Source organism: Penicillium hispanicum, assembly GCF_028827665.1.
Source record: "Penicillium hispanicum strain IBT 35686 chromosome Unknown utg000004l_segment0_segment0, whole genome shotgun sequence".
Taxonomy (NCBI): Eukaryota; Fungi; Ascomycota; class Eurotiomycetes; order Eurotiales; family Aspergillaceae; genus Penicillium; species Penicillium hispanicum.
The window spans coordinates 3117906-3145663 of record NW_026623196.1 but is presented as its reverse complement, the minus strand read 5'-3'; the positions used below and the strand labels follow the sequence as shown (position 1 = coordinate 3145663).

Below are 27758 nucleotides of genomic sequence, written 5' to 3'. Positions count from 1 at the left end.
TAAGTCATTTCAGTGACTATTCATTCAATGCTCGCTGAATGTTCCGACAAAACCTTATCGAGGTAACGAGCAAACTCTAACTCTGCGATATCCACCAATTCTTCCCACTTATATGTTCTGTTAGGCTATTCATATAGCCAAGTCGCCACGCGGCGGGAATCTTGATCAGCACGGGGCGATTTGTGGCTCAACCGGCTCGGCCCACGCTTTACATACTGCCCGTCCCGTACCTTGCCAACTACCTTACCGTCCGCCCACATCACTTTACCTCGAAGAATCGTATACCGAGGCCAGTTGATAAACTCTAGCCCTTCATACGGAGTGTCTGCAACGGAGAAGTCTGTTAGCTTGGCCAGGCAGCAAAAAGTGGACCAATGCTACTCACAGTCGACATTATGATGCAGCATGGAGTTATTGAGACGGAAAGATGCAAATGACTTTTCCGGGTGCCACTAAAGTCGGAATGAATGATTAGAGAATATTCATATCGCCGCCATGCAGGGGATCTTACAATCACAAAGTCTGCGTCAGACCCTGGCATCAGTGCCCCTTTCTTGGGATATAGCCCATACTACATGCTAGTCAGTGACCTCACACACTTCAAATAACTTGAAGCTTATCCTTACCAGTTTAGCAGGGTTGGTGGATGTCAACTCCACAAACCTCTGGGGCGTGATGCGACCCGTTGCTAGCGCCCCGGTATAGAGTAAGGGCAATCTCGTCTCCACGCCAGGAATGCCATTTGGAATAAAGCGGAATGCGCCCGACTTTCGCTCCAACAAATTCTTCAGGTCATGGCCTTCGCAAGCGGTCTCTCCTTTCATACTCTCAGCATGCTCAAGGACGCCGGAGGGCTTCCCGTGGGGGTGGTCGTAACGGAATGGACAATGATCAGAGGAGTAGATGGTGAATGTACCGTTCGAGAGGCCCCTTTGGTCAGTCAGTATTTTTCCCTTCAGCTCGAGGAGCTTTGGACTTACACAAAAAGGTCTTCATGATCGGAAGTGGTCGGTGGAGGGGGTGGAGAGCAAATCATTTTGCTGTTCTCGAAACAAGTGGGTGAATGGAAGCGCTTCTATAAGAGAGCTTAGCAAAGGAAAGTTGCTTCTGAGGGCATTGCCATGGATACTTACCAGGTCGTCCCATGTCAAATGGAAATACTGAGGGCACGTTTCGGCATAAACCGGCAGGCCCATTGTTTGCGCACGGCGAACATTGGCCGCACCAAGCTGCAATCATTAATAACGGACTTGAGTTTGAATAGTTATCGTGGACATACTGCTGATCCAACGTGAACAAACAGAATGGGATTCTGAATCAGCTGTGCAAGAGCGATGGCTCGATTTGTAGCTTCTCCCTCGACAAGCGGCGGTCGCGATAAAGCGTGGTAGTAAGGCGCTTGCGGGTTTTAGCAAGGAAAGGAGACTGCATTGAACTATCACATAAGCACATACCGACCATTCCTTTATCCTCAAGCTTTCCTATATACCGGTCAGTATGATTCCGAGAAACCCAGTGATAATCCGTACCTGTGAGCCACTGAATCATATCACCATTCTCAGCATGTATCATCTGCAAAGTTAGCCTTGCACCTATTCAAAACACTGGACGAACACACCGTAGTGATGGCATTTTTTCTGGCTTCAAACATCACATCCAGTAATTGTGAGTCGGTCAGACGCTGGGTTTCATAAGTCAGGAAGAGCTTGCAACTGCTGATCCCCCAGTCTTTGACCAGGATGGGAAGCTCGTTCTCGAGAACGTCCTGATCATTTCGAACGATGATGATATGAAATCCATAATCCACGTAGGAGCCTGTCTCCTCGGCTCGAGCATTGTATGCTTCGACTACTTTGAGTAGGCTGCGATCCTCTTCCGCGCGAGTTTGAGTCGCAAAGGTGATGATAGTCGTGGTTCCACCAGCAACAGCACTCAGGGACCCTGTTTCAAAATTGTCGGCACACTCTCCCCCAAGGCCGTGTGGTCCTGTTCAAGGTGATGTCAAAACCAATGTTGCCAGACATGACGATAGAATGACCTGATCACATACCGGTCTTCAAATCTTGGCACAGGTGTACATGGGCATCGATGCCACCAGGCATTACATAGGCACCTCTGCGTGCAAAGGATTAGTTAATTCGTCTTCATGAATCCAGATACGACGTACTCAGCATCAATGACCTCCGCCCCAACTAACTCGTCCTCGGCGAACGAGTCAACAAGGGCGCGTATTTTTCCATTCTTAACGCCAATACAGCATGCACTTCGTTAGATCAGCCTTTGCACTACCTGGGATACGGACAAGTTGGGTACCTAATGTCGCTGGCAGTCACAACAACTGCATTGATGATGATTAGATCGAATAGGTTGGCCATTTCGGGGTTTGCGGTGATATGGAGGAGGTTTGGCCAGTGCGATGAGAGTGAAGGCACCGTTTAATTTCCGGCTCATACGGCTTGCGAGCCGACAATCGGGCTGTTGCCGCATCTTATCATGCCCGCCCGCTAGTGTTTCGATAAGGACGTTGGCTATCGAAATGGAGATACGGCAAATCCACTTTGCGTAATGGAGGATCGGCCCTTATCTGTCCTGAGGGAAGCGGGTTTCGGCTAAATATTGTGTTGACTAGATAAGTTTATCTCAGGGCAGCGTTTAGCCTCGCAGCCGAACGAAATCACCCACATTTGAAATCTCCCGGCCATGAAGGGCCATTGTCTGCGTCTTGCACGATATTATTTATAGAAATGTTGGATTATGGAATCATAGTAGACTTAACTAGGGCCAACATTTATGGGAGATGACTTCGTGAAGGACAACTACGAAAGTTGTAAAAAATAAGGTTGCACATTGGTGAAAATATCCTAGTTACAATACCGTTACAAATATTCCGTCTATTATTACCAACACATATAACGCCTCTTAAATTCTCTCAGAAATCTTCTTCCAGGTGCTCTTGGGCGAGTCCTAAGCGGTAGGCCGTTAGTTATATATTTTGCACGGTGGATGTGCATCACTCACGTTTTCGGGCATCGCAACCGAAGAGCCAGTGACAAAGTCCATCTCGGTGTAGCCAACCATCTTGGATTTATTCCAAAACTTGTAGCCGAAGTACAGAACGGCGAAGAATGGCAGAGGAAAGTATGTGGTGATAAACGAAGAGACATCGAAGGAATTGACTTCATCCAAGTTAGTAACATGAGGACAAGAGGAGCGTGGATGTACACTCACTGAAGGCACTGAAACCACCGAAAATCATGACCATGATGGTAATTGAGATTCCATCTGAGAGTCCAAATAGTTAGAATAATTTCAACCCCCTGTTCTCACTGAGAGGCTTACAGTAGGATAGGTAAGGCTGGAACGGTGCTCTGTATGGGAGTGTCTTGCGGTCGATGCCCTGCGCCTTCAGACCTTTGTGCCAGCGAATGCTAGTCCACAGAATACCGGTCCAGGAGATCATGCCACACATGGCGGTCATGTTAGAAACTTGGGCAGTGTTAGCTCACAAATATGTCCTAGGTCTTGAGAAGAAGGAGTTCCTCTCACAGTATCCGAAGACGGTGCCCGCTTCTCCTGAGGCAGCGGCCATGAAGGAGAGGAAAGCAAAGGCTGCACAGAACAGGAAGCAAACCCAAGGGAAGCCATCTTTACGGGTCTTCAAAAAGATCTTGGGGACATGACCTTTCACAGCGAGTCCGTACAGGGTACGCGTAGAGACAAAGAGATCAGCAATTCCAGCAGACCATGCACTGGTGAGAAGAGCCGCATTGATGATGGATGGCAGAACGGAGATGCCGGCATTCTGTCCCATTTTGTCAGCCAAAATTTGCGACAGCAGATGAAGGTTTATACCTTACCTCGATTGCAATGACAAAGGGGCTTTTCGCTGCCGTCGAAGACAGGCTAAGAGACGGGTCTGAAGGGGAAACGAGAAGTCCAATCTAAGGTTATTAGCTGATGCCCTGAAGAAGTTGAGTACGAATCATCCTACCAGGAAAGCACTGCAAACGTAAACTGCAAGTCATGAGTATCAGTATCCGTGTGAGGGAGATGGGGTAAAGAAGACTTACAGAGGACAAGTCTGATCCAGACGCTCTTGATGGCTCGGGGGACGTTCTTTTGGGGCTGTGGAAAGTACTCAAGTCAGATTAATTCGAATAGTTTCAGATGCTTGAGAAAGCGTACGTTGGATGTTTCGGCTGCCGCGATTGCTGTGATCTCAGATCCGATGAAAGCAAATGCCGCATTGATCAGGACTGCGAAGATGTCAGTAGATTGACAGGGTGCGGCGTTTGCAGGCGCTCGTACCGCTGAAAAATCCAAGGAAGCGTCCCTTGGCACCTCCTTTAATCAATGTTAGATGTTGCGAAGAACGATCAATCTTGAAGATGTATCTTACCAATACCCTCATACTGTTGGAAGCCACCAGTTTCATCCCAAAACTTGAACCCAATAGCTTCGTGATTCGGACCACCGCCGGCGCTGATGATGATGCCAGAGATAATGAGACCGATGATTGTTAGGACCTATTTCTTCTGTCAGATATCTGCTTTGTTTCGAGTTCAAGAGCCAGATATATTACCTTGATTGAACAGAACCAAAACTCCATCTCGCCGAACACACGGGTTCCAGCATAATTTGCAAGGAACTGTAGAAAGTCAGCACCGGGAAACGGTTGATCGGCTCTAGGCCACATACCACGACAATCAGCATGAGTCCAACCCACAAGGCATTATTGCAGATACCGGACGTGCAGGTGGAATCTGGCTGTCCTGCTGGGGTCCAGTAGGTGACAAGTACAGCGGCAGCAGAGATCTCGGCCGGCAATACAACTAGAAGAATGAGCGATGGAAGATCAAGTTTGGGATTGAATCTCCGTACCGATGTAGCTAGAAGGATTCGTTAGAGCCTGACGGGAAAAGAAGGGATGGTTGGCGCCTGCTTACTTATACCAAAACAGAATACCCATAGCAAATCCCAGCTCTGGAGAGTTGAAACGACCGGCGATAGCAAATTGACCTCCCGCCATGGGAAATTGGGACACCATTTCACCAAGAGCGACCTAACGATGCGCGTTAGGCAAGTTGAGCGCGCGATTGGGAGACCGCTGGAAGTCTTACCATCACCGAGTATAACAGCGAAGCCATAATGCAGTAGCCAAGAAGTAGACCAGCAGGACCACCATGTTCCAAATCACTGCCTGTTCCCAAGAAGAGACCAGTGCCCTGATGACGCTGTAAGCATATGGGTTCTGAGGCGGTAGCTTGGATCACTCACGATAACACCTCCAATCGCAATCATTTGTCTGGTATACCGTTAGATGTCGGACAAATCTCCAGTCAAAACGAATCAAGACTCACAGATGACGCGGCTGAATGTGACCAGTTAGCTTCACGGAGAAGAAAAATACTTGGAGTTTGGCATACCTTAAGCTGTCGCTGGAGGCCATGATTGAGATCCTGATTCTCTCCCATTCCATTTTCAACGGAGACTTCATTGGCAGCAAAGCCCATATCCTGCTTTTTCTGCAAAGTTGAGAGACCCGATCAGTACAAAGGCTCTCGCTTTGATTGGGCAGTCCGCCTAGAGGCTGGTCCATACCTCGTCCTCGATCATGTCGGTGTCTATGCGATCTTATGACAAAGTGAGCATAGATTCGAGAAAAAAAAACAGGCATCGGCGGGTGTATTTAGCTCTCGAGGCATCCGATAACCCTAAAGCTTAAGCCTCGTCCAATCTCTTGGTCATCGAGACAGCCTGATAACGGCGCGGGTCCATCGGAGCTTTGCCGCAACGGCTTATCAGGCCGCGTCGGGCTGTGCGCCGACGCGGCCGACTGATAAGACGAGGCATTCCTTTGTCCGTATAGGCAAATCTACTGATAGAAAGGTTCAAGTGGAAGACGATATCACTGGCTGTGAAACCCTGATTTCTCCTGGCAACTTGACCATGGCTGATTCGTTCCCGACACGGGCGCTGCGACCCGGAGTCTATGCGCCGCTGCCCACCTTTTTCGACGACAACCAGGAAATTGACTATGATGGCTACAAGAAACATCTGCTCAGTATGCTCTGTCGTTAGTGTCGCTGTTGGGAGAAACGATCTAATCACAATGTTTGTAGACTTGGCCACCAAGGGCATGGGTAAGTCGTCACAGGCGGAATGCAAAGCCAGCTACTGATGAATCTCCCCTCCAAAGTCCCAGTGTGTGCCGGCTCATTGGGAGAGGCCGTTCACTTGGTAGGTGGCTCTGTCAGATGTTCAAAATGGCGGTGTTTAATGGGAATAGAGCTTTGATGAGCGAACGGCGCTCATCCGCTTCATTCGGACGACTTTGGACGACGCGGGGCTCCAGTCAACACCAATAGTGGCTGGAGTAGGCGGCTTGAGCACGAGAGAGACGATTCAACTGGCGCGGGCAGCAGCAGAAGCTGGAGCGTGAGTCCGATCACAGTTGGGCTGTTCGAATCCCTTTCTAACTCGGCGCAGGGATGCCGGGATGGTGATCCTACCTGCATATTACGCTGCAAGTCTCAATACCGACCAAGAGCAAGTCGTGCAATACTATATCGACATTTGTCAAGGATCACCGGTAAGTCCAAGCGATAATTCATGTCGCTAGTCAGTATCACTGATTTATTCGCAGATACCCATGTTGCTGTACAATTTCCCAGCCAATGCCGGTGGCCAGGATATGTCGTCGGAAGTTATCAGTGCAGTCATGAAGCAGGCGCCCAATCTGTGTGGTGTAAAACTGACGTGAGTGAAACTGGGGTGATTCGATTGACTTCCGTGTGCTCGTGGCTAACTTGCGAACAGATGCGGTGGCAGCATTGCAAAGTTGCTTCGTCTGAATGCCGCAATCTCCGAGGATCCGTCCATATCCAGCAGTAGAAAGTTTCCCTTCCTTCTGCTGGACGGACTCATTGCAGATCTCACACCGTGGATGCAATGCGGAGGCCATGGGACGGTGAGTGGCATACCGAATTTTGCCCCGGTGGCCTCTATGAGACTTTGGGCTTTGCTCAACACGCCATCTCCGACGGAGGAGGAGGTCAAAGAAGCCAAAGAGATACAGGCGATCCTCTCCCGAGCCGATGTAGCTGCCGTTCCAGGGGGGATCCGCGCGATGAGTCAGTCCCTTCTCTAGATTCGAGGTCGGTGACTATTTACTGACCGTTGTTTAGAATACGCTTTGAATAAGATCCATGGGTATGGGATTGCACCACGGAGACCTCTTCTTCCACTGAAGACTCCCGAGGGAGAACAGTTCATGGCAGTTTTGGACGAAATGCTTCAGCTCGAACGAAAGTTGATGGCCGCGTAGGTCATTCAAGGCCCATGGCCGAATTTTGAACATGGAATTAAGGATCTCAAGAGATAATCGATCGCATTCTACGGCATGATTATTTTGTGCCTTGATGAAATGTAAGATTCATTAGCTGCCAATGCTCTGTTTCCAGCGTATTGGTGGATTTTCGCCTCGTGTCTGGGTTGTCATTCACGCTAGACAGCGTTTCCGGTCAAACTCCGGCAAAATCACCGAGTTCTGGCCGCTGCATAATTTTCCATTCTGCACACCGGGACAAGAGTATGGTGCATCTTAGGCCTTGAGTCAGACATTTGCGATTGCGTCGGGCCACTCACAATCATCGACACCTCCACGCGACTATCCTACAACCGTTTCCTAGCCCAGGAGTATTGGGGCCCCAGGATTTATTTTAATCTGTATATATTAGTTTTGACTCACCGGTCGAATTTGGGCGAGATAGTGTGAACCGAGGCTGCTCGCGTGTCTGCTTGGCATTCCACTGGTGCCGCTGATTGGCTCCGGTGCCGACCGGGGGTGGGGCGGGAGTTCTTGGCAAAGCGCGGCGCTGCTTAAACAAGCCTTTCGTGGTCTCTAGCCACGCGAGATCGGAGATTTAGACACTTATTGCTCGCCGGATCTGCGCCTCTTGGCGACGCAGACTGTCTACTGTGTCTGTTACCCTGGTGGGAGATACACCGTGGAAGATAGATGGGAATCTATATTAGATCTTTTGCCCGACCACGACCAGAGCCGGAGTAGAGCGCGGGTGCAATAGATAGCTGGAGATTGGATCGTCGGAGCCACTTGACCCCCGATCTTCGGCTGTCCTTCACTTGCATAACGCAATTTTATCCGTCACGGGCATCTTGACCGAGCGACATCTGGGGAAAGGAGAGCACCAACCCCTTGCTCACCGAGCCTCAAATCTAGCCTACGGTCTTTTCCTTCCCTCGTGGAGTCGGCGGGGGCTGTCGAAATAGGGAGAAGACGTACAAATCCACAGCACCTCTATGGCCAGGCATACCCACAGCGCAGCACTAAGTCCACGGCCGTCAGTAAAAATTTCAGAAATCATGGATTGCTCCATCTGGACTCTCACGCGGGGTCTCCACAATCCTGGAGGTGTTCTCGGTGTAAGAGAGACCATGAATTTAAATGCCGAAGCCGGTCTTTCCATCCCTCCCTTCTTTTCTCTCCCGTCTGCTTCCTTCGACATCGATCGCAGCCTTCATATTACGCTCCCTCTGAAGTAATGCATGGAAACATGTTTCGGGGGAAACCTCTACGCCTGGCACAGGCGCTTCTGATTGTTGCACCGGTCTTCATTGTTTTTGGTTACAACCAGTCGGGATTGGGCCCGCTCGCTACGTTGGAGAGTTGGGCGAAGGTATTTCCCCAGATCGACACCATAAATACGCAAGGCGCTTTGCGTGCGAAACACTCCACAAGCAAAGGCGCCGTGATCGCGTCGTTCCAGTTGGGCGCTCTCGTCGGAGCACTCTCATGTACAGCGTTGGGAGATCGTCTAGGTCGCCGGAAGACAATCTTCCTGGGTGCGATCCTGACTATCATCGGTCAACTGCTTCAAACGAGCGCCTATGGCCTGACGCAATTCGTCATCGGTCGTGTCATTCTTGGCCTCGGCGTCGGACAGCAAAGTGTTGCTGTGCCTGTCTGGCAGTCTGAGTGTACGTCCGCGAAACACCGTGGCCAACACGTCGTGGTCGATGGGATCTGCATCTGTTTGGGTTACGCTCTGTGCAACTGGATCGATTTTGGTCTCAGCAAGACTAGTGGCTCGCTGCAGTGGCGCATCCCATTGGTCGTGTCATTTTTCTTCTCACTGATCGTCTTGGTCTCTGTCTTCCTTCTTCCCGAGTCTCCTCGATGGCTCGTCCAAGTTGGCCGTCTACAGGATGCTACCCAGAGCCTTGCTGCCTACAAGGGCATCGCCCCCGAGGACGAATCAGTTCAAATTGAGATCTCCGGCATTGAAACATCGGTCGAGGTGACTGTCGACAATGCCTCCCTGCGTGATATCTTCAATCCGAACAAGCCGGACGAAGAGCGCCTGTTATATCGATTCTGTCTCTGCATCGCGCTTCAGTTCTTCCAGCAAATGTGCGGCGGTAATCTTATCAGCACCTATGCCAGCACGATCTTCGAGGAGAATCTCCATATGACCAGCGACCTTGCACGTATCCTGTCTTCCTGCGCAATGACCTGGAAGTTTCTGTGCAGCTTCATCGCCTTCTTCGCCATCGACCGCCTCGGCCGACGCAAGATATTCATGATCAGCGGCGGTGGCATGTCGATCTGCATGATGGTGCTCGCGATCACAAACAGCTTTGGCAAAAACCACACCAGCTCGGTCGTCTCGGCTGTGTTTATCTTTCTCTTCAACTCATTCTACCCCGTCGGCTTCTTGGGCGGGAATTTCCTCTACTGTACGGAAGTCGCCCCGATGCGCTTGCGTGTCGCCATGTCGGCCATTTCGACGGCTAATCACTGGCTGTGGAACTTTGTCGTTGTTATGATCACTCCCGTTGCACTGGACACGATTGGTTATCAGTACTACATCATTTATACTGTCATTTCTGCCTGCATCCCTGTCTCTGTTTACTTCTTCTATCCCGAGACGATGAATCGCAATCTTGAAGCCCTCAACCATGTCTTCCGCGATGCTCCAACCCCGTGGGACATCGTGTCTATGGCTCGCCACCTACCACAGGGCGAGGCTGCTGAGGTGAATGTGTGGATGCGAACGGAGGAGAAAAGACGGGTGGAAACAGAGGAGGATGTTTAAAGGCCGTTGGGATTATCATCTAATGAATATAATGTTTTTTTGACACGACACGGAATGAATAGCGTGATCTAAGACAAGCAGTATCGAGGTACAATTCAAACAAGGACTGAGATAATATTCCATTCCTCGCACCTTGTGACAATTTTTTCAAACACGAATAGAACGTCTTGCTGGTAACGGAACTCGCTGACGAGTCAAAAAGTGATGCATTGGGATATACCACTGTCTCCCCCAAGCTCTGTCCCTTTCCTCCGGCTCAACCTCACTGCTAGCAAACTTGACTCACGCAATATCATTCATCTCTAGTATTCCTGCTTCCTCTTCCTCACCACCACTGCCTCAACTTCTCTCCTTCCATCCCAGCTTTCTGCTCATCTTCGTGCGTTGTTTACGTGTCGTCTGTCACTTTAAGTATCCAGGGCTGTATCCCGTCCCCTGGCCTTTCGCGATGACTGGGTAAAACCATTCCTCTCTTCTGTATACAGTATCAGAAAAGACGAGAACTAACTTTGGGACTGAATAGTCAAGACCCCCATCCCGCCATGAGCGCGAATGGGCCTTCCGTGACAATTCCCGGTGGCTTTCTTGTCACACGAGACGTACCCCCTGGCCAACGGGCTGAAAGAATCAAACGCCTCGACTACGCCCGGGCTCACCAAGGAGACAACTTCAAAACCAGCCTCCTGCAGTTTCTGAATGATAAGTTGGCTCAGCGTGAACCTATCCTACGGAATAGGAAACGGATCTGGGACATGCAGGACCGTATTATCGGCAAATCGATCGCCAACATTGAATCCGCCCTTGCACAGGTTGTTGGCAGACGCGCGGAGAACGCGTGCACTGCATGCCGTCGTCATCTCGGCCCGTGGAATACATGTGTGGTCGTGGATGGAACGCCTGAGCTTACCTGCTGCGCGAATTGTCACTGGGGTCGAAACGATTCACGCTGTGAATTCCCGCCTCAGACTTCTACTCAAATCTCCCTCAACGCTACACTTCATGCTGGAAACTCCCGGCTTCGACCAGAATACCCTCCACCGCAGGACCAACGCGTCCAGCCTACCGTGCAAGCTGCTTCCATGTCATCGGAAGCCAACCCAGTGATTACCGCGCACCGCCATGCTGACCTTCAGACACTTAATCACTTGCTCGGCGAAGTTGCGCCGCCCCCGGAGTTCAATTCTCGGGTTTCACGCGGTGTGGATAATATCGAGGCCTCCATAACTACAGCCGCCGCCACTTTGGCGGCTTTGCCGAATGGAACTATCCGACCAGACGTGATCACGAGAGATACAACTCAGACCCTTACGTTCGCTTTGTTGGCGGTGAGGTATCTCAGAAATGTGATCAGAGAGGAGGATCAGCGCCGGTGCGAAGCTGTCGACATCTTTCGTGAAAAGCTTAAGGAACTTGGTCAGCAATGGCCAATGGATTCTTAGGTTTCGCCGATCACGAGGTCCTTCCTTTCGAAAGCGTTCGAGCTTTTGTCTATTTGCGAAGGAGAAACTGTTTACTTCAAGAAACTCAATGTAATAGTATTCACGGTACTCTAGCTATCTCCCTGTTATGAATACAAATGCCTATTTCTCGGAACGAAGATTCAATAATGCTGTAAATTGACATAGGGCTGATCGTGTTCCAGAGTCCGACATATTCCCAGCTATGGGTAAATCATCAACACTGTATTAACATTGCGGGCAAGACGCCTTAAACTGCATGGACAAAAGTCTTATCCTCCACAGTATTTTCTGCCAGGGAAACAGGGCTTGGATTATAAGCCTTCACTCTAATCAATTGTCCCCTGGTTCTATACAAGTACATGATTTTAATAGTTCTCTTTCGATCTCGAACAGGAGGAAGACCTGGAACAGGCCTCCATCAATAGCAGCCGGGACATAGTGAACAAGGTCCCGGGCAGGCCAAGAGTAAGGGATTATGAAGGTCATCTTTGACGAACGAGGGATTATATGTGTGAATGAGCTAGTCAACGAAAAGCGGGCTCGTGCGAGCTATGGATGCGTAGGACGGTCACGTCGAGGAATATAAGTTTGGGATAACACCAAAATGGAAGGAGGGAAGCTAGCAAAGAAGCAACGAGCTAGGGACGAAAGTCTGCTATGTCTTGGAGCGGTGATACTCAATGATACCCCATGCCCATTGCCATTTCTACCTCCGCGAGCAGTGCACGCATAGAATTGACAGCTCTGAAAAGACGCTCCCATTGGGCCCTTGTGTAAACAAGTTGGGCTTGCATCTGTTGGACGTTGTCGGGAGTGGTGAAAACGCTATTCTCAACCCAGTATATGTGAAGCTCCAGCTGTTCAATGGCCGCCTCAACGAGCACGGCCTCTTGGATCAGAATGCGCAATATCAGCTCAGGTTGGGTATAATAGTCAGAAACATTCGACCAGGGCCTTGGGAATATGCACAGTGTGCCATTGCCATGCCAGTGGCAGTTAGCGCAGCAGTTCAGGTCGGAGGTACCGTCCACCACTACGCATTCTGTCCAGGGACCAAAACGAAGGCGACAAGAGAGGCATGTGTAGTCTGCCAGTCTTCCGATGACTTTAATAAGTGCATATTTGATATTTTGTATTCCATTTCCGATGATGTGGGTCCCAAATTCTGCATTCAAGGCCTGGCCGGCTCGAGAGGGCTCGCGTCGAGCTTCCATTGCCTCCAAAAAGCGTAGGCGACTTGTATCTTGTCCTTCACTCCCTTGGGCCTTGTCATGACCTAGTCTTTTAATGTATTCAGCCCAGATGCTATGCTTCTTTTTGTGGTCACTGTAAATGCAAGGGCTGGTCTAGATCAGCCTTCTCGGGGGATCTCACCGATGACTTTCTCATAAGAGGCGCAAGGAATAGATAGAGAGGAGAGGTTGGTAGAATTAGTCGAGCTGGTAGCTCGAGGGTGCTGAAGAGCTGCCAAGAGGGATACTGAGCGAGCTTGTGAGAGTGTGCGCGTATAAGTGCAAAGCCTTGGTGAAGTGGTCGATGAGAGGGGAAGGATGGGAGAAAAAGAAGATCCCGGTGCGCAGCTCTCTTAAAAAGACGTCCTTCCCTCATTCAATGTGTTTTTTTATACCAGATATCATGGCAAAGTACCCCGGTCACATAAGATCCCTTGGATCTGAGCAGAGTATCTCCATCTGTATATCACTGTCAACAAGACCGGCTGACTTGATCTTCACGTATGACCTCCGCTAAGATAGAGTAGTTAATTATGAGACGTGCAGCGAAGAACGAGAAGTTGAGTCACTTTATCTGCCTGAGCTCCTCGAGGCCTTCTCCAAGCTTGTTGGGTTGCCAGTTGATATCGATTATGCTTGTGAAACACAGTTGGACAGCTATAATGGTTGAAATATGTTGATCGATGCTGCTGCTCATACATCTACTTGAATCAGTCCGCAACCTCACTTTGGGAATAGATGCAGTATCATGTCTTCTGTGCCTGTCGTGGCAAAGGTGTTAACAACGCACCAACGGATGGAATCATTTTGGGTACACGTAAGGCGCCCACTATGACCGACTACCAGAACTTGTGATTTACAACGTCACCGATATCATGCTATTACTATTGAAGAACCTTATTGCAAGTGATCCTTAATCCTTCCGGGTTTGTTGAATGCGAACATTTCATGGACTTCCAGATGGAGAAGTGTCTACGGTCATTGTTTCCATTCTGACAATGTTTTTGAATCCATGGATGAGTATCCCTGTAAGCGACGTGGGGAAACTCGCCAAAAATAGATATGTAGGACGTCATTGTACGTCATTGTCAATAATTATTCATTGATCTGGGAACCTCAATGTCCATTCAGTTGGCAATATACTCGAGCAGAATAATGATTGCTCTCGCACTGTACACCCGCCCCGCTGGATTCCTCCACAACCGAGTCTGGATACCGAATTGAATGCAGAAGGAGTGAACGACTTCAAGGCAACTGTAATTGTAAGGAGCGAGTCATCGATATACACATAAACCTATCCCCCCAAATCCGGCTCTGCAACAGGCTTCGTCCCCTCTCTCAGTCTGCATTCGCATTTAGGGGAGAGTGGTAGGAGTGTAGCTCTGGTCGGGAACGACAACCTCCCCGGTGTCCAGCTGTGCGTCGGTGTAGGAAGGATAGATGATCTGACGCAGAGGATTGTTGACGACGGACAGAGTGGTAAAGCCATTTTCGTCGCCAAACTGGCCGCTCCAGCCCGAGGTGACGGTGTAGTCGCCGCAGTTCGCGGGGCCGCCGTTGGCCTGGGAGGCAGTGGCGGTGTTCACGTCAAAGGAGCACGCGGTGGCATTACCCGAACCAGGGTAGATGCCAAAGGTCCAAGTGCAGGAGGTATCGTCGCTGTTGCAGACGCGCTGCATGCTCTGGATGGTCCATTCTGTGCTGGCGGCCATCATGGACTTGCCGGCGACGGGAGCTGCGAAAACCGCGGAGGAGGCCAGGAGGCCGGTGGTCAGGAGGAGCTGGGTAAACTGCATGGTTGCGTAGTTTTGGATAATGTGATAGAGGATGAAGAGTTTGAGAATAGAGATGCTGAGTCTTTGTATTGTTGGATCTTGTAGTTTGGATGAATGAAAAAGGGAATACATCAAGTGAAGGCAGGGCGGTATTTAAGTGTTTCTCACAATGTGAGCAGTGACCTGGGCACCAGCCATGAACCGAGCTGTGAATCATCAGCATCCTTCATAGCTGGGGATCTCGTATGACTCCTCCGCAATGGTTCCTCCAAGTAGAGCTTGGCTCTGGATGTTACTATTTTGGAGTCGATGTAACAGTACAACGAGGACCACGTCGGGGGTACTCCGTCGGGTCTCGGCTCGCCCTGTCTCACGCAAGTACAGGGTGAGACAGCCTGACGAGCCGAGCCAGACGAGCAGGCGGAGTGAAACAAACTGCGAGACGGGGCGAATGAGATGGTGGCTGACGCGGGCTTAGGCTCCCCGCGACTCTACGGCGCACCCGCCAAGCGCCACCGATTGTCGATCCTCGACCCTCTGGGCATCGACGCAGCATCGAAAATCGAAAACCGGGGATAATCTGGACATCAGTCCAAGGTTGGCATCGAAAAAAACGAGGCTGAGGGTCGTGTTCCGGTCTCGTGGTCCACTCAGCCCAGGCCTCCCGGTGTCTTCCGGTAAGTCTTGGAAGTGATGGCAAGGTGCATCGTCGGGTCACCGCAAGTTTGAGGCCAAAGGAAAATGCATGACAAGACTCTTGGGACTTGTTCGCCCACGGGTGCAACCCAATAGTCCCAGAAGTTCCCCAGGATGCGAGACACCTTTGGATCTGCTCAATGTTGGATGAGCGGTCAAGCTGGGTAGAGTTGGGTCGAGCAAGTCGGAGTATGAATCTATGGAAGATGGAAGATGGAATCATCCTCGCAATTCCCATCGATCGCTCCCTCAGGCCCCAAGGCAACCAATGTGGCCAGGAAATTCAGGCTGAAAAAGTCCGACCTCGGCAATGCTAAATCATCCTGGCGTGCCGAGGTCGGAGTCAATCTAGTTATCTGCATCGGACTACATACTATGAAGCATTACAATTAAAAGCTTCTCACAGTGACGCTCCAGATGCTACGATGGACGAGCCACTTTCACCCTGTGTCATATTATTGTTTCAAGCTTGGAAGGTCATGGTCATGGTCACCAGCGAACTGGAAGGCCGTGATGGGGCTCACTTGTCGCGCAGATCGGCGCCACCATCGCTCCGTACGCCCTGTGGAACAACAATCGCCCGGCTGCAGGAAATGTAAACTCTTCTGCGTTGACCGGGATATTTCATATCGGCCGCGCGCCGCCGATCCCGAGTTTGCTTCTGAATTGTCCATTGCGCCCTCTCGTTTCGCGGCACGGCAATTCAAAACGCGGCAAGTGTCAACAACCTTCCTCTTCTTCCACTCTGTTGAGTTGTCCCACCACATCCGATAGGCCTGAGCTTTAGGGGGAATTTCTCGGATTCCCCATCAACCAAAGCAAGCATGAAGAGTCTTGCCGGGCTCACGCTGGCCCAGATGGTCACCTTCGCCGCGGCAACCTCCTCGGCCCCTGCCTCTGCACCCACAGGCGCGACCTACGCATCTGGTTTTGATATGACCCGCAGTTGGGCGAATTTAAGCCCCTACAAAAACGCTGCTGGGTTTGGTGTGCCAAACGGCGTTCCACACGGATGTGAGCTGTCTCAGGTACACGTCCTCCATCGTCATGCTGAACGCTATCCCACCGACTACCCCTTGGACGGCGAAGGCATGCAAGACTTTGCGGACAAGCTGGTGAACTACACCAAGGCGCATCCAGACGACACTGTCGCCTCGGGCCCGCTTAGCTTTCTGAATGAATGGGATTATGTCCTTGGGTCCGACACTTTGATGGAGAGCGGTGCCGCCACGGAAGCGACCTCGGGAGCGAATTTCTGGGCCAAGTACGGGCGACTGCTGTATCGCGCGGACCGCGCCAACGTGGCTCGCTGGAATCCATCGCTAAATGTGTATCCCAATGGCACGGCTCGTCCGAAACCTGTCTTTCGTACCACTTCACAGGCACGTATTCTGGAAAGTGCCCGCTGGTGGCTTAGTGAGTCGAGTTTTGCCCGTCTCAAGCTTGACATCAACCACTGACTCTTTTCCGTAGGCGGCTTTTTCGGCAACAGCGGTGCCAACAGCTCTTATGATCAGTATGAACTTGTGATCATCCCCGAGGTGTCTGGCTTCAACAACACCTTGGCCTCCTACGAGGCCTGCACGGGCGACATGACTGAAGGGTGAGTGAATACCAACTTGGTGTTGGCTTCGTGTTGACGCAGGACTCTCTAGTGACAATTCAGCCGAAATCTTCATTTCTCGGTACACCAAGGATGCTCGCGCTCGCCTCTCTTCCTATCTTCCTCGTGACTTCAATCTTACCGCCCGCGATGTCCTTGCCATGCAGAACATTTGCGTCTATGAATACACCAGTCTTGCTGGATCATCCTTCTGCTCTCTCTTCACCGAGCAGGAGTGGAAAGACTTTGAGTACAACGTCGACGTCCAATACTACGGAGACTACGCCTATGGCTCCCCGACAGGGCGCGCCCAGGGCATTGGCTATGTCCTGGAACTCGCCGCCCGTCTCCAACAGAAGCTCATCACGTCCAGCGACACTAGCATCAACTATACGTACGACAACAATGCGGCTCAATTTCCTTCCGGTCAGCCCTTTTACCTTGACATGTCCCACGACGACATCATCCTCTCCGTTATCAACGCCCTCGGCCTTGAATACTTTAAATACGGCCCCGACGGTCTGCCAGGCAACGTGGACCATGCTCCCAACCGCACCTTTTCGCTGAGCGAGATGACCCCCTTCGGTGCCCGTTTCATGTCCGAAATCTGGACCTGCCCTGCCAACGTTTCGCTCTACGATCTGGATCCCGTTCTTTACACCAACCCGCATCTAAAATCGAACTCGAATACCACCAATTACATTCGCTTCATGCTGAATAATGCGCCACTGCCGCTACAGGGTCTTGTCGGCTGTGAGAATGCCAAGAATGGCTTCTGTCCCGTTCGGGATTTCTTGCGCGGTGTGCCTTCTCTGAAGCATAACGCCAAATACCAGGAGGCGTGTTTCGGAAATTATCCCACGGGAAGCCAGGTCGGAGATGGCGTTCCGAACTCTTAAAGGAGGTACAGAATTTCTGTCTCAGTCGACCATTTGCAATTTCAATACACAGTCAAACTATTTGGCTACTATGGTGAAATCCGCGCATGCTGCTGCTGTTCGTGTTGAGGTATACTCCCAGCGACAATTCGTCCAAATGCTAGCCCGAGTTTACTGGCGGGTCGAAGTTGGTCCACTTAACGGTTGGTGACCACGACGGATGGATCCTGGGACAACATTGTCAGTCACTCTTGTTGGGATCCAAAGGAAAAGGTCAGTCTTCCGTGGCGGTTGTGCGGTACCCCGACGGCCAAATGCCTGGATTTAGGACAGATGACTGGGAGAGCAGTCGGTGCATCTGGAGGGTCTGCCATAAATGGCCATTCAGTGCTAGATATAGCCTCCAGTGTTGATTTTCACTGCTGCATGAGCTGTTCCAGGCAGATTCCTTGCTGAAGTATAGCTGATGCAGCCTTCGCGTGCGAAGACGGTGATGGCGATGCTTTATGGCGAATGCCTGTTGTCTGACGCAGCCCCCGCCCCCATGTATAGATAGTTTTGGCCTGTATCTCTCTTTGCCTGTCGAGTTTCTCATCTTCGCTGGCTCCTATCCAGTTTGTGTGTGTGTTCTTGTTCTTTCTGCTCATCTCGACACTCGTCGACGCTGGAAGTTCCAGTGTCAATAAGCATTCCTAGATGGGATAGTCTCAGCATGATTCAGCTAAGGAGCGCACCTAGGCAATTACTGGCGAGATATGGTAAGCATGAATGGAACCTTTCTGCTACAGCACATCTCACCCGCCTTTTGCCAATCGCGTGCGCTCACGCCGTACATAATCGCAACACCTCGCCAAGACGGTTGATTCGAACAAGATTCTCGTTAGCACGGTGGGGACAAACCCGACCGAGGTCTCTCCAGCTTTGACCTTGCGCGATGCCTTCCCCCACATTCGGGCCAAAGTATAGCATGACAGGGCGATCCAACTCATTGGTTGAACCTCTACACCTCGGCTTGGTCTTTTCTGGCAATATCTCCGTCTTCCGCTACGCACCTCCATCATCGGTGCTCACTGTCCACCATCCAACGCTCTTTACGTCTGATAGCCCTGTCGACGCTGTACCTCCTTGGGCAGACTCAGAGTAATAATGCCACCACCCGAAAATCAATTCCAGGTCAACCGATGCTTCAAAATCCTTGGCCCAGGGAGTTGAAGCTTGTGCTCAACAGGAACACCATGACTGCAAGCCTGGCTGGATAACCAACTGGACTGTCTGCTGGTTCTGAGTTTAGGCTCGGATGGCAGACAGAAACTAATTTCCGAGTCCATCATCCAACCTGGTACTTCCCTCCTGGGCACAGAGGGTCAGGATGGCTGATTGACATGTCCCACGCCACTCCACCGTTGATCTGGGTTGACACAAACCCAGGAGGAAAATACATGATGTTACGAAACGCTGAGCCAACATGCCATTATGAAATACAGAGTACCTCGGGCTCTTGGTCTTTGTCGATACAGCGCTAGGTCCTTGATGGGCGTGCGAGCACCATCGGAAGCACCGAACCATACTCCGTACTCTGTCGATTCGTTGCAGACGTGGCAGCCAACGACAGCTTCACTTTATCATGCAGATATAAAGACCGAGGTTATTCTGCACGCGAATGACTCGTAATAACGTTCTGAAAGAGGGGATCCAAGGCCAATACCCCGGCGTCGAGCAAATCACCCAGAAAAAGCTTTACAAGGTCTGAAGTTTGTTGGAGATACCGAGGCGATTCAGAACTGCGAAGAGCAAGCTGTAGCACAGGCCGCGCGCATTTTGCACGACACCTGCGGCATCTTCTATGGGCAACAGTAGATGGAAGAGCGATCGGCCACTCTGCGCATGTTTCCCCCGCAATGTCCTGGTCGGTCGTTCTTTCTTGCCCCACGGGGCTCTGATTGGTGTATCCAACGATGCACTTCCATATGAGCTACAGGGCGAGCAGCTCGTTCTTAAAGAGGTCTTCTATTTTATGCTCACGCTCCGGCTCGTCTGCTTGTCGTGTACTCCCGTTCTGCCTGCCATAATGTCTCCCAAGTCGAATTCCGTTCTAGGTGCCAACCGTGGGCCATTGCTCACTACAGGAAGTGGAAGTCAAGATGATAAAAGGACTGAAGCGATTGGCACGCTCTTCTTGACAACGCCGACCACCCGGAAAGAGAAATGGCACCGCCATTGGAAGAGGTTTTGGCTATTCTACTGCATTGGCAATGTGATCTTCTTGGCCATCTTCCTCCCAATTGTGTACTTCTCCCTCGGCTTCCCCCCGTTTTCAACCCTACTGACATTTATCGAGCTTCCTGGTCATTCTTCCCGCGGTTGCTCAGCTGGTACTGAACAAATCGGATCTCTGGCTGATCAACGCGGTGGTGAGCCAACCAAGGCCCAATTCGGTCATGATGACCCCACAAACCAAACTCGACTTGAAGCTCGCTCTCCCCGTACGGATTGATCCTGCCGTGCTTCAGCTGTATGAGCCTAAGTACGGAGCAGCAGTTCCCTACGCCGATGTCCAGCTGGCCGGGCAGATAATCAAGGGAAACTACACTCTCGGAGTTTCCGAACAATTCACTCCGCTGCTCAACCAGACGGCGTGGGAGAAGTTTGTGCACCAAGTCACCTTCCAAGAGGAAACCGGTTTCTGGATGCAGGGCTCCATGAACGCTTATTTGGGAGTGCTGAAGTCGCATGTTCACATGAACAAGCAAGTTGTGGCACCAAGTGAGTTGTATTGATTATATTTTGCTTTTTTCCACTGCTTCCTTCTTCTTCTTCTTCTCCTTCTTCTTCTCCTTCTTCTTCTCCTTCTTCTTCTCCTTCTTCTTCTCCTTCTTCTTCTCCTTCTTCTTCTCCTTCTTCTTCTCCTTCTTCTTCTCCTTCTTCTTCTCCTTCTTCTTCTCCTTCTCTTTGGACTTTTCTTTCTCTTCCTATCTCGAACATCCATCGCCAGCTCTGAATCAGTTCAACGGTTTCTCTATTTCCGACGCTACTCTCCTCCTTCCAGCCCAGACCGACGGCACCAATTTCATTGGAAATACGATTCTTCCCAACCCAACAGTGACTACCCTCGAGGTTGGTACCTTGCATCTGGACATCAAGAGTGGGAATCTCACAATCGGCAATGCCTCCCTCAATGACGTCACACTCGTGCCGGGTGATAATACCTTCCCTCTGCAAGGTATCCTGGATCTGAAAACCGTGCTTAAGAAACTAGGCTATGTCCTCCAAACCCAGGCATCGGCTCTCAAACATGGCAATCTGAGCGTTGATGCGGTAACCACGTCCGTCGTATGGAACGGCACCGAGGTGCCCTATTATACAGACATTCTCCGCACACTTACCCTCTCGACTTCCCTGCGGATCGCAGACGTTTTGAAGAACACGTTCGCACACTTGAAAGCTAAGAAAAATGGGACTGGAGGTCTGTCAAGCATTCTTGGCCATTTGAACAAGAGTACCCTCGCCTCGCGGTCGGTGGAGGACGACAGTCCGAAACCCGCGGATTTGCCGGCATTCATGAGGCACAACCCGCTCGTCCAACACCTCTTTGAGGGCATGGAGCCAGGTGATCGAGATACATTGATGCAATCGATAGCCGAGGTATGCCCCGCGCTGTTAATCATTGAATGTTGGGAGTCGATTCCCTGGGATGATTTCACGAATCTTGATGAATTTAGTATATAGTGATAACTAAAAAACCGCATAACCTTGAATTATTAATTATACCAGATATGTCCGAATCTCTGCAAATATTATACAGCCGAGTGCTCAGTTACTGTCGAGGACAACAACTTCCGCCTCTGCATCGCCAATACTCTCCACGCGGAGGAGGTCCCCCGCATTCACCATCGTAACGAACGCACCATCGCCCTCCTCCAGCACCACATCGTCCCGGCCATCGAGCTTCACTTTGGCCTTGCCCTGTTTCGTCATGGGCAAGTGGATGTACACATTGCGCTTCCTTTTAGAGCTAACAGCCTCCCCGCCGCCCACATTCCACTTGAACGTCGCCGCAGGCGCGATAATGCCCGCGCCCATCACAAAGTCCGCATGAATCGGAATCGTATCCGGGATTCTAGGGACCGCCGCCTCTTCCTCTGCCGGCGTCGCCTCGGGGCCCGCAGCGAGCGGCGACAGGATCGGCACGAACGCCTTGCGCTTCGCCTCCTCGTCGAACGTCCTCGTGTGGTACTGTGGCCTGAGGCCGTTCTTCCAGGGCAGCGCCCAAATCTGCAGAAAGTGCACTTGCTTGCTGGACTCGTTCTGCTCCGAGTGCGCAATCCCTGGTACACGTGTTAGCGGAGCGTCGCACGAACGTCCAGTACAAATGTGAGTAGAGCGAGATTGTCACTCGGGGCCGACTTACCCGTCCCGCCGGTGGTGAACTGCACGTCGCCGCGCTTCATGCGGTAGAACTGCTTCCCCTGCGCGCCCTCGGCGCCCTGCTTGACCATGCTGTCGCGGTGTGTGAGCTCGCCGTTCAGGATGTAGCTGAAGATCTCCGCGTCGCGGTGGGGGTGGGTCGGGAAGCCATTCCGGGCCGCCACGCGGTCTTCGTTGAGCACGCGCAGGCTGCCGAAGTTCATGAAGCGGTGGTCGAAGTAGCTGGCGAAGCTGAAGGTGTGGAAGGACTTGAGCCAGCCGCCGTGTTCGGCATATCCGCGCTCGCTGGAGCGCCGCAGGGCGATCTTCGCGTGAGCGAGAGGGGCGGTCATGATGCTTGGTGGGGAGTTGTGTGTCAAGATGGGGGATCAAGTAGGAAAATGAAGAACCAAGTGCGAGTGGGAATTTTTGAAATGAATTACAAGCTCAGGGCATGGGGAATGGGCCTTTTAAAGAGGGCTCATCCCATCTAGAGGCGTGTAGAAATGTCGTCGTAGATTATGGCAGCATTATAGATCATCAATAAGTGGCTCTGCGTGGCCGGAATGGGACCAGCGGGCCCACCTTGACATGATGTAAGCACTTACATCGGCTGACTCGCGCTTGCCTAATCGGGCCAGATCGGGTAAGCAATATTCCTGATTGGCGCTTCTGCCATCTCGGAATAGCGGATACCTAGGTAAGATGAGAAACCATCGCCGTGGGCAGATCGAATAATCGCTGATCGATAATCACGCGTGTTGAGTCAAGCCGGACGATCATCGATGTTATCATATCTATATATCCATCTGGCGCTCAGTTGAGCAAGATCCTAGCCACCTCGACATGTCTACTGTCCGGCTATGCATTGACGTATCTCCGCACCACCTTTAGAGGAATCCGGAGCGCAACTTGCCCACATTTAGTCACTGAAGAAACCAGATTAGGAAATCAAGTTCTATTCGTGACTGGTACAGGCTAAAATTGTACGAGTGGTGGACGAATCAAAGTGAATGTGCTCAGCCCCATTCTGTTGCGATGAAGATGATAATTTACTAGACAGCGTCAAACAAGACCAATTGCTGGATGGCCCGTTCAACATTGTCTACAGCCGTTTCATGGAAGGGTGTTGCAACCCTTAGGGTGGGGAATGCGTGATAGCACTATTTCCAGGCGGGAAAGGCCTTGTCAAGGAACCTCTCCGACTCACGTATCCACTTCCGCATTACTTCCAGATGCACGGTTGAAATGTATGCAGGCCAGGGACTCCTTGATTGCATAGCGAATGACGACCAATCAAGACGCCAGGTCGTGCCCGGATGGAGACACTCCAGTGTCCGCGCCCGTCCCAGAGCTCTGGGTGCGTAAATGACCCAACTGAAGACCGGAGCGGAGCCATCCATCATGGATGCGGTGGTCCCTCAGTTTGCACCTCTGGAATATTATTCTCGTCCCCAGCCATGGCATCCTGGAGAGTGAGTATCCACATTAGCTAGCTAATGGCTCGAGATCAGATCAGCCAGCTGAGATGATCTAGGGCGTCTGAGACCGGTCCGAGCCTTGTAGCTCAAGATCTCCGCGTCACGACGGGGGATGTTATGATCGGGATGGCGTGTCAGAGAGAGGTCTCATCCCTGGAACCCGAGGTTGAGGAACCCGATACGTGGTCCGTACGTGGCAAGCTCGGTTCCATCTCCTCGGTAGGTGGTGCAGAGAAGCGCTGGCTGTGCGGGATGCGCTATAGATTTGCTGGGATGGTACAGATCCACGACGGTGGAAACGCGCATGCACATCCCTCCATGAGCTCGCCGTGGTTGTCGTCTTTGTACCGCATAGCTCACGGATCCGATCATGCAGAGCACCGTTTGGAATGAATCGAGGATCCTGCATGGCTTCTGGTGGTGGATGATGAAGAGGAAGAAGACTGGGAAGACTCGAGCAGCACCGCTCGAGCCCGACGCCGACCCAGCGCGCCGGGCCCCGCGCCCAGCGTTTGGCAGAAGTTGCATCCCACCGCTTCAACAGATCCATTGGCCGAACACGCTGCCTGTGGATGATGGACTCCTGCTTCTCCGACCGCTGCTCCTTTTCTGCTTCTGCCCCTCGATCGAGACGAACCGGTCGGATGGCGCCTGTCCATCGACAGACGCTGGCTGGCACTTCTCCTCTTCCACCCCTCTTTCACTGCAGCAACTTCCCTCACGATCACGACCACAACCACATCTTCCGGGAAAGGTGACAACAGTGCGGGACGCCCGGACCAGAACGTTAGACCGTTGAATTGAATTGATCTTCATGGGCGTTGGAGACTCCACGCCAGCGACGGACTCTATCCGATACCTTCAGACGTGGGCTAATTATATTGCTGTATCGAGCTGGCTGTGTCGCCAGGGGTGAAGCTCGTTGTACTCCCAACTTGTCGTCCATCCTGAACGACCCCCCTGTCTCTGCACCAGATCTTCAGCATGGCGGATGACCCGCTCACCGTGGTGTGTTCGAGGATGCAGACAAGCGTGGCGATACTCAGCTGACAACCCCCACTCAGGACCCAGATTTCTACGAAACCGATAGCGCTTATAGCCCGGATGAGTTGGAACTGCCCTCGTACGTGTCTCCATCTCCCTGAAGAATCGACCCCGGACACGTGATCTCACGTTGCAGAATCAGGGAGACAGCCTCGATCGGGTCATCGATCTACCGGGGGTTTATGCAAAATGGCCGGAGGTGAGTGAGCCTGGAATCATTGTCTTTGTTGGGTTCGCGGGCGGAAACTGACGGGGAGCCGTCCGCGAGTAGATATCAAAGTCTCCGCGACAAGGAATACTGGTACGTCGGGAAGCGGCAGACGCAACGAGCCGACGGCGCGTTGGCACAACCGTTAATTCTTCGACAGTGTTCCGTCAGACGAACAGCAATTCGAGACATACGAGGCAGGGTATACCTCCCTGTCGTCACATCGTCGGAGGTTGGTGCTAATGACCGACTTCCTAGGCATCTAGTAGATCTCATTCTCGACTCCGATCGAGACAACCCGCTCTTCCGGTCCCCGATTGGACTCAACCGCAGCGATAGCATTCATGTCCTGGACATTGGGACAGGTGCGGGCACATGGGCGATGTACGTGACCCAGACCGTACCAGGAACCTGCAGCTAATCCCACCCAGTGATGTCGCCGATATGTTTCCCAATAGTACAGACCCCGGGCTTACTCGTTCGGAACATGTTGTTAATCAATGGATAGGCATCGTCCATGGAATCGATCTATACCCACCCCCTGTGAGCTGGGTGCCCCCCAATTGTAGGATCGAGGTCGACGACGTGCTCCAAGAGTGGACCTGGCGCGAGTCCTTCGATCTGATCCACATGCGCAATATGCTCGGTTCCTTCGATGAAGCGGAATGGGCGCGCGTATACCAGCAATGCTTTGAGTGAGTCCTCGCTCACCACCGTCCGCCTGAACCGAGCCCCGTTCTCATTCTACTTTCTCCCAGCAAACTCAAACCCGGCGGTTGGATCGAGCAGTTAGAGGTTGGTCCATTCATGGACAGCGACGACGACACCTTACCCCCGGACAGCATGCTGGCCACCTGGGGCCCGTACATGCAGAGCTGCGGCGCTCGTGCGGGTCGCTCATGCGACGTGATCCTCACCATGTCTTCCAGTATCCGACGCGTGGGGTTCGTCGATATCCATGAGAAAGTATACAAGTGGCCCATCGGCCCATGGCCGAGAGACCAACGAATCAAAGAAGCCGGCATTGTTAATCTGCAGCACTGGATGGCGGGGATGGAAGGCTGGTGCATGTGGCTGCTCACCAAGTTTGGTGCGCCGAAGCCGTGGTCAAAAGAACAAGTCTACGTGTATTGCGCTCAGTTGCGCAGTGAGATGAAGAATCAGAAATACCACGTCTATCATAAAGCGTAAGTGGCGGGAGGTGTGTTGGAGTGCTGGATGGATGGCTGACTTGCATTGTAGTCGGCGAGTATGGGCTCGCAAACCGATGCCCGGCGAGGCTCCGCGCGATGGCTGCACCGTGTCCACCTCGGACTCACCAAAAGAGAGCTCTTGACACGGGTTCCAGGTTGCCCTTGACCACGATGAGCACAGTATTCCCATTGCAGCTTGGTCTTCTGGGCGCCCTCTGTTTGGGGTAGGCCTTGGACAAGAAATGTTCCACGTCTCTTCGACGGTACGGCGAAGCTATGCATGACCTCGAGAGCAGGGCCATGCCAAGCATAGTCAACAGACAACTGGGAATACGAAAGTCAGAATATACTAATATACTCGGTTCGACTTTTTGTACCGCAATATCATTGGCATTCCGATGGCAGAGAACAGGTGGCCGGCCAGGGCTTAAATACCCCCCCCCCCCCCATGAACCATGACATGTGACTGTAGACTCTTGGAGCAGGCAAGGCTCGCTGTCAATCATCCTGTATTGAACTAGTGGATCGAAGATCCCTTGACAGGGTTGATCGCCAATCCCTGCGAAGATCTACCACAACACTCACATCCTATGCGGTGCGCAACGCATAACGCAACGCGGGAGCTACAGTCCCACTTGGCTTCGCAATTTATACCTTTAATAGGTGGTTGAGCCTGGATACTCAGCTCGAGATCACACCTTGTAGAGAAGGGCATGTATGGACTCTGATCTGTCCAGCCCCCGCCGAGACCAGCAGTGGAGGCGACCCACCTGATCAGGATCGCCGATACAACCTCAGACTGCGATAAGGGATCCAGGATGCGATAGGCGTAGTGCTTTCGCAGGAGATCGCTGGAGAAGACCCTGATTGTCGCCAAGCGCGCCGGTCAGTAATTTCCGCGTAGGAATCGGCCGACTTCCAATCAGGCCGCATGCCAAGATGCGGTCTTCCCGCGTTGGTGCCGTGTGAATGCATCCTCTCCAGAGTGGTCAGGCCACCGATTTAGTTGCTCTGTGGATTTGGTTGTTGATTCCATGTCAAGGAATCTTCCAGAGGGACATTCTCCAGCGTGGTTGGTGAATGTATCCCTGTTACAATCGGTGTCATTTCCCGACGAGTCCGGGGTTTCATGTCGATCATTCTAGCCTCCCACAGAAAGCTGACAAGCGCATTGTACAGGCGTAGTGTTTCATATACCGGAACAGACAACTCCACAATGCCGGCGAAGAACAATGACTTCGAATATACGTGTACCCTGCAAAGAGTTCTGGGGATGATTGAGTCTATGAGAAGCCCCCATTCAGCAGGCCATTGATAGGGGCTGGGAGGTGAGCATCGGGGGTGTACAGTCGAGGCCGCCAGTCGGAATAGTATTATTAAATGGCGAGATGGCAAGGGGCCTCAACGGTCGAAGGGATCCTTGCAGCAGGACGGCCGTCTTACTGAATGAGGGAGGTGCTTCTGTCATCCCCGGTTCTGGACGGAGTCGACTGCAGTGCGACCATCTTATAGGCCAGTCGAGCGGCAAAAAAGCTGCGTGCCACTAGTGGGAACCGGGTTCCACCATTTATCTCGTCCCAATCGCACAGGGCGGTTTGGCTGTTTGTCTGACTCGCGGCGAATGGGGGTGGACATTCATTGTGTTCTCTCCTGGCTGACGAGAGGA

General features: G+C 51.9%; 11 protein-coding genes across 11 annotated transcripts; 6 read left to right on the top strand and 5 right to left on the bottom strand.

Annotated features, from left to right (window-relative positions):
• Positions 1–125: 125 nt before the first annotated feature.
• N7459_004954 (uncharacterized protein) lies at positions 126–2375 on the bottom strand (the record flags this gene model as incomplete). The annotated part of the gene is made up of 12 exons (XM_056944138.1): positions 126–325; positions 386–452; positions 512–571; positions 627–930; positions 981–1075; positions 1134–1229; positions 1280–1398; positions 1455–1572; positions 1619–1986; positions 2051–2115; positions 2168–2263; positions 2314–2375. 12 exons carry the CDS (start codon positions 2373–2375, stop codon positions 126–128), a joined length of 1650 nt encoding a protein of 549 aa, XP_056801021.1.
• Positions 2376–2919: 544 nt separating this feature from the next.
• On the bottom strand, positions 2920–5616 carry N7459_004953 (Amino acid/polyamine transporter I; the record flags this gene model as incomplete). The annotated part of the gene is made up of 20 exons (XM_056944137.1): positions 2920–2964; positions 3019–3176; positions 3229–3282; positions 3340–3486; positions 3547–3802; positions 3858–3941; positions 3992–4014; positions 4071–4125; positions 4186–4256; positions 4309–4344; positions 4400–4526; positions 4583–4648; positions 4699–4832; positions 4882–4889; positions 4947–5062; positions 5121–5225; positions 5278–5305; positions 5361–5371; positions 5427–5525; positions 5602–5616. The coding sequence occupies 20 exons, from the start codon at positions 5614–5616 to the stop codon at positions 2920–2922; spliced, it is 1638 nt and encodes a 545-aa protein (XP_056801020.1).
• Positions 5617–5949: 333 nt separating this feature from the next.
• Positions 5950–7327, top strand: N7459_004952 (dihydrodipicolinate synthase family protein; the record flags this gene model as incomplete). Its single annotated transcript, XM_056944136.1, has 8 exons — positions 5950–6064; positions 6123–6143; positions 6200–6240; positions 6290–6438; positions 6490–6592; positions 6647–6759; positions 6820–7133; positions 7188–7327. 8 exons carry the CDS (start codon positions 5950–5952, stop codon positions 7325–7327), a joined length of 996 nt encoding a protein of 331 aa, XP_056801019.1.
• Positions 7328–8576: 1249 nt separating this feature from the next.
• N7459_004951 (sugar porter family MFS transporter) lies at positions 8577–10118 on the top strand (the record flags this gene model as incomplete). Its single annotated transcript, XM_056944135.1, has 1 exon — positions 8577–10118. The coding sequence occupies one exon, from the start codon at positions 8577–8579 to the stop codon at positions 10116–10118; it is 1542 nt and encodes a 513-aa protein (XP_056801018.1).
• A 542-nt stretch (positions 10119–10660) lies between these two features.
• On the top strand, positions 10661–11557 carry N7459_004950 (DUF3716 domain-containing protein; the record flags this gene model as incomplete). The annotated part of the gene is made up of 2 exons (XM_056944134.1): positions 10661–11427; positions 11470–11557. The coding sequence occupies 2 exons, from the start codon at positions 10661–10663 to the stop codon at positions 11555–11557; spliced, it is 855 nt and encodes a 284-aa protein (XP_056801017.1).
• Positions 11558–12255: 698 nt separating this feature from the next.
• N7459_004949 (DUF3716 domain-containing protein) lies at positions 12256–12792 on the bottom strand (the record flags this gene model as incomplete). The annotated part of the gene is made up of 1 exon (XM_056944133.1): positions 12256–12792. One exon carries the CDS (start codon positions 12790–12792, stop codon positions 12256–12258), a length of 537 nt encoding a protein of 178 aa, XP_056801016.1.
• Positions 12793–14165: 1373 nt separating this feature from the next.
• On the bottom strand, positions 14166–14606 carry N7459_004948 (uncharacterized protein; the record flags this gene model as incomplete). The annotated part of the gene is made up of 1 exon (XM_056944132.1): positions 14166–14606. One exon carries the CDS (start codon positions 14604–14606, stop codon positions 14166–14168), a length of 441 nt encoding a protein of 146 aa, XP_056801015.1.
• Positions 14607–16105: 1499 nt separating this feature from the next.
• N7459_004947 (histidine phosphatase family protein) lies at positions 16106–17783 on the top strand (the record flags this gene model as incomplete). Its single annotated transcript, XM_056944131.1, has 3 exons — positions 16106–16697; positions 16755–16884; positions 16937–17783. The coding sequence occupies 3 exons, from the start codon at positions 16106–16108 to the stop codon at positions 17781–17783; spliced, it is 1569 nt and encodes a 522-aa protein (XP_056801014.1).
• A 2047-nt stretch (positions 17784–19830) lies between these two features.
• N7459_004946 (DUF3712 domain-containing protein) lies at positions 19831–21488 on the top strand (the record flags this gene model as incomplete). The annotated part of the gene is made up of 3 exons (XM_056944130.1): positions 19831–20048; positions 20101–20441; positions 20527–21488. 3 exons carry the CDS (start codon positions 19831–19833, stop codon positions 21486–21488), a joined length of 1521 nt encoding a protein of 506 aa, XP_056801013.1.
• Positions 21489–21572: 84 nt separating this feature from the next.
• Positions 21573–22519, bottom strand: N7459_004945 (pirin family protein; the record flags this gene model as incomplete). Its single annotated transcript, XM_056944129.1, has 2 exons — positions 21573–22087; positions 22171–22519. 2 exons carry the CDS (start codon positions 22517–22519, stop codon positions 21573–21575), a joined length of 864 nt encoding a protein of 287 aa, XP_056801012.1.
• Positions 22520–23534: 1015 nt separating this feature from the next.
• On the top strand, positions 23535–26235 carry N7459_004944 (class I SAM-dependent methyltransferase; the record flags this gene model as incomplete). Its single annotated transcript, XM_056944128.1, has 12 exons — positions 23535–23641; positions 23704–23866; positions 24003–24410; positions 24623–24655; positions 24712–24770; positions 24828–24890; positions 24963–24992; positions 25060–25101; positions 25158–25283; positions 25331–25594; positions 25658–26086; positions 26142–26235. The coding sequence occupies 12 exons, from the start codon at positions 23535–23537 to the stop codon at positions 26233–26235; spliced, it is 1818 nt and encodes a 605-aa protein (XP_056801011.1).
• Between the last annotated feature and the right edge of the window lie 1523 nt (positions 26236–27758).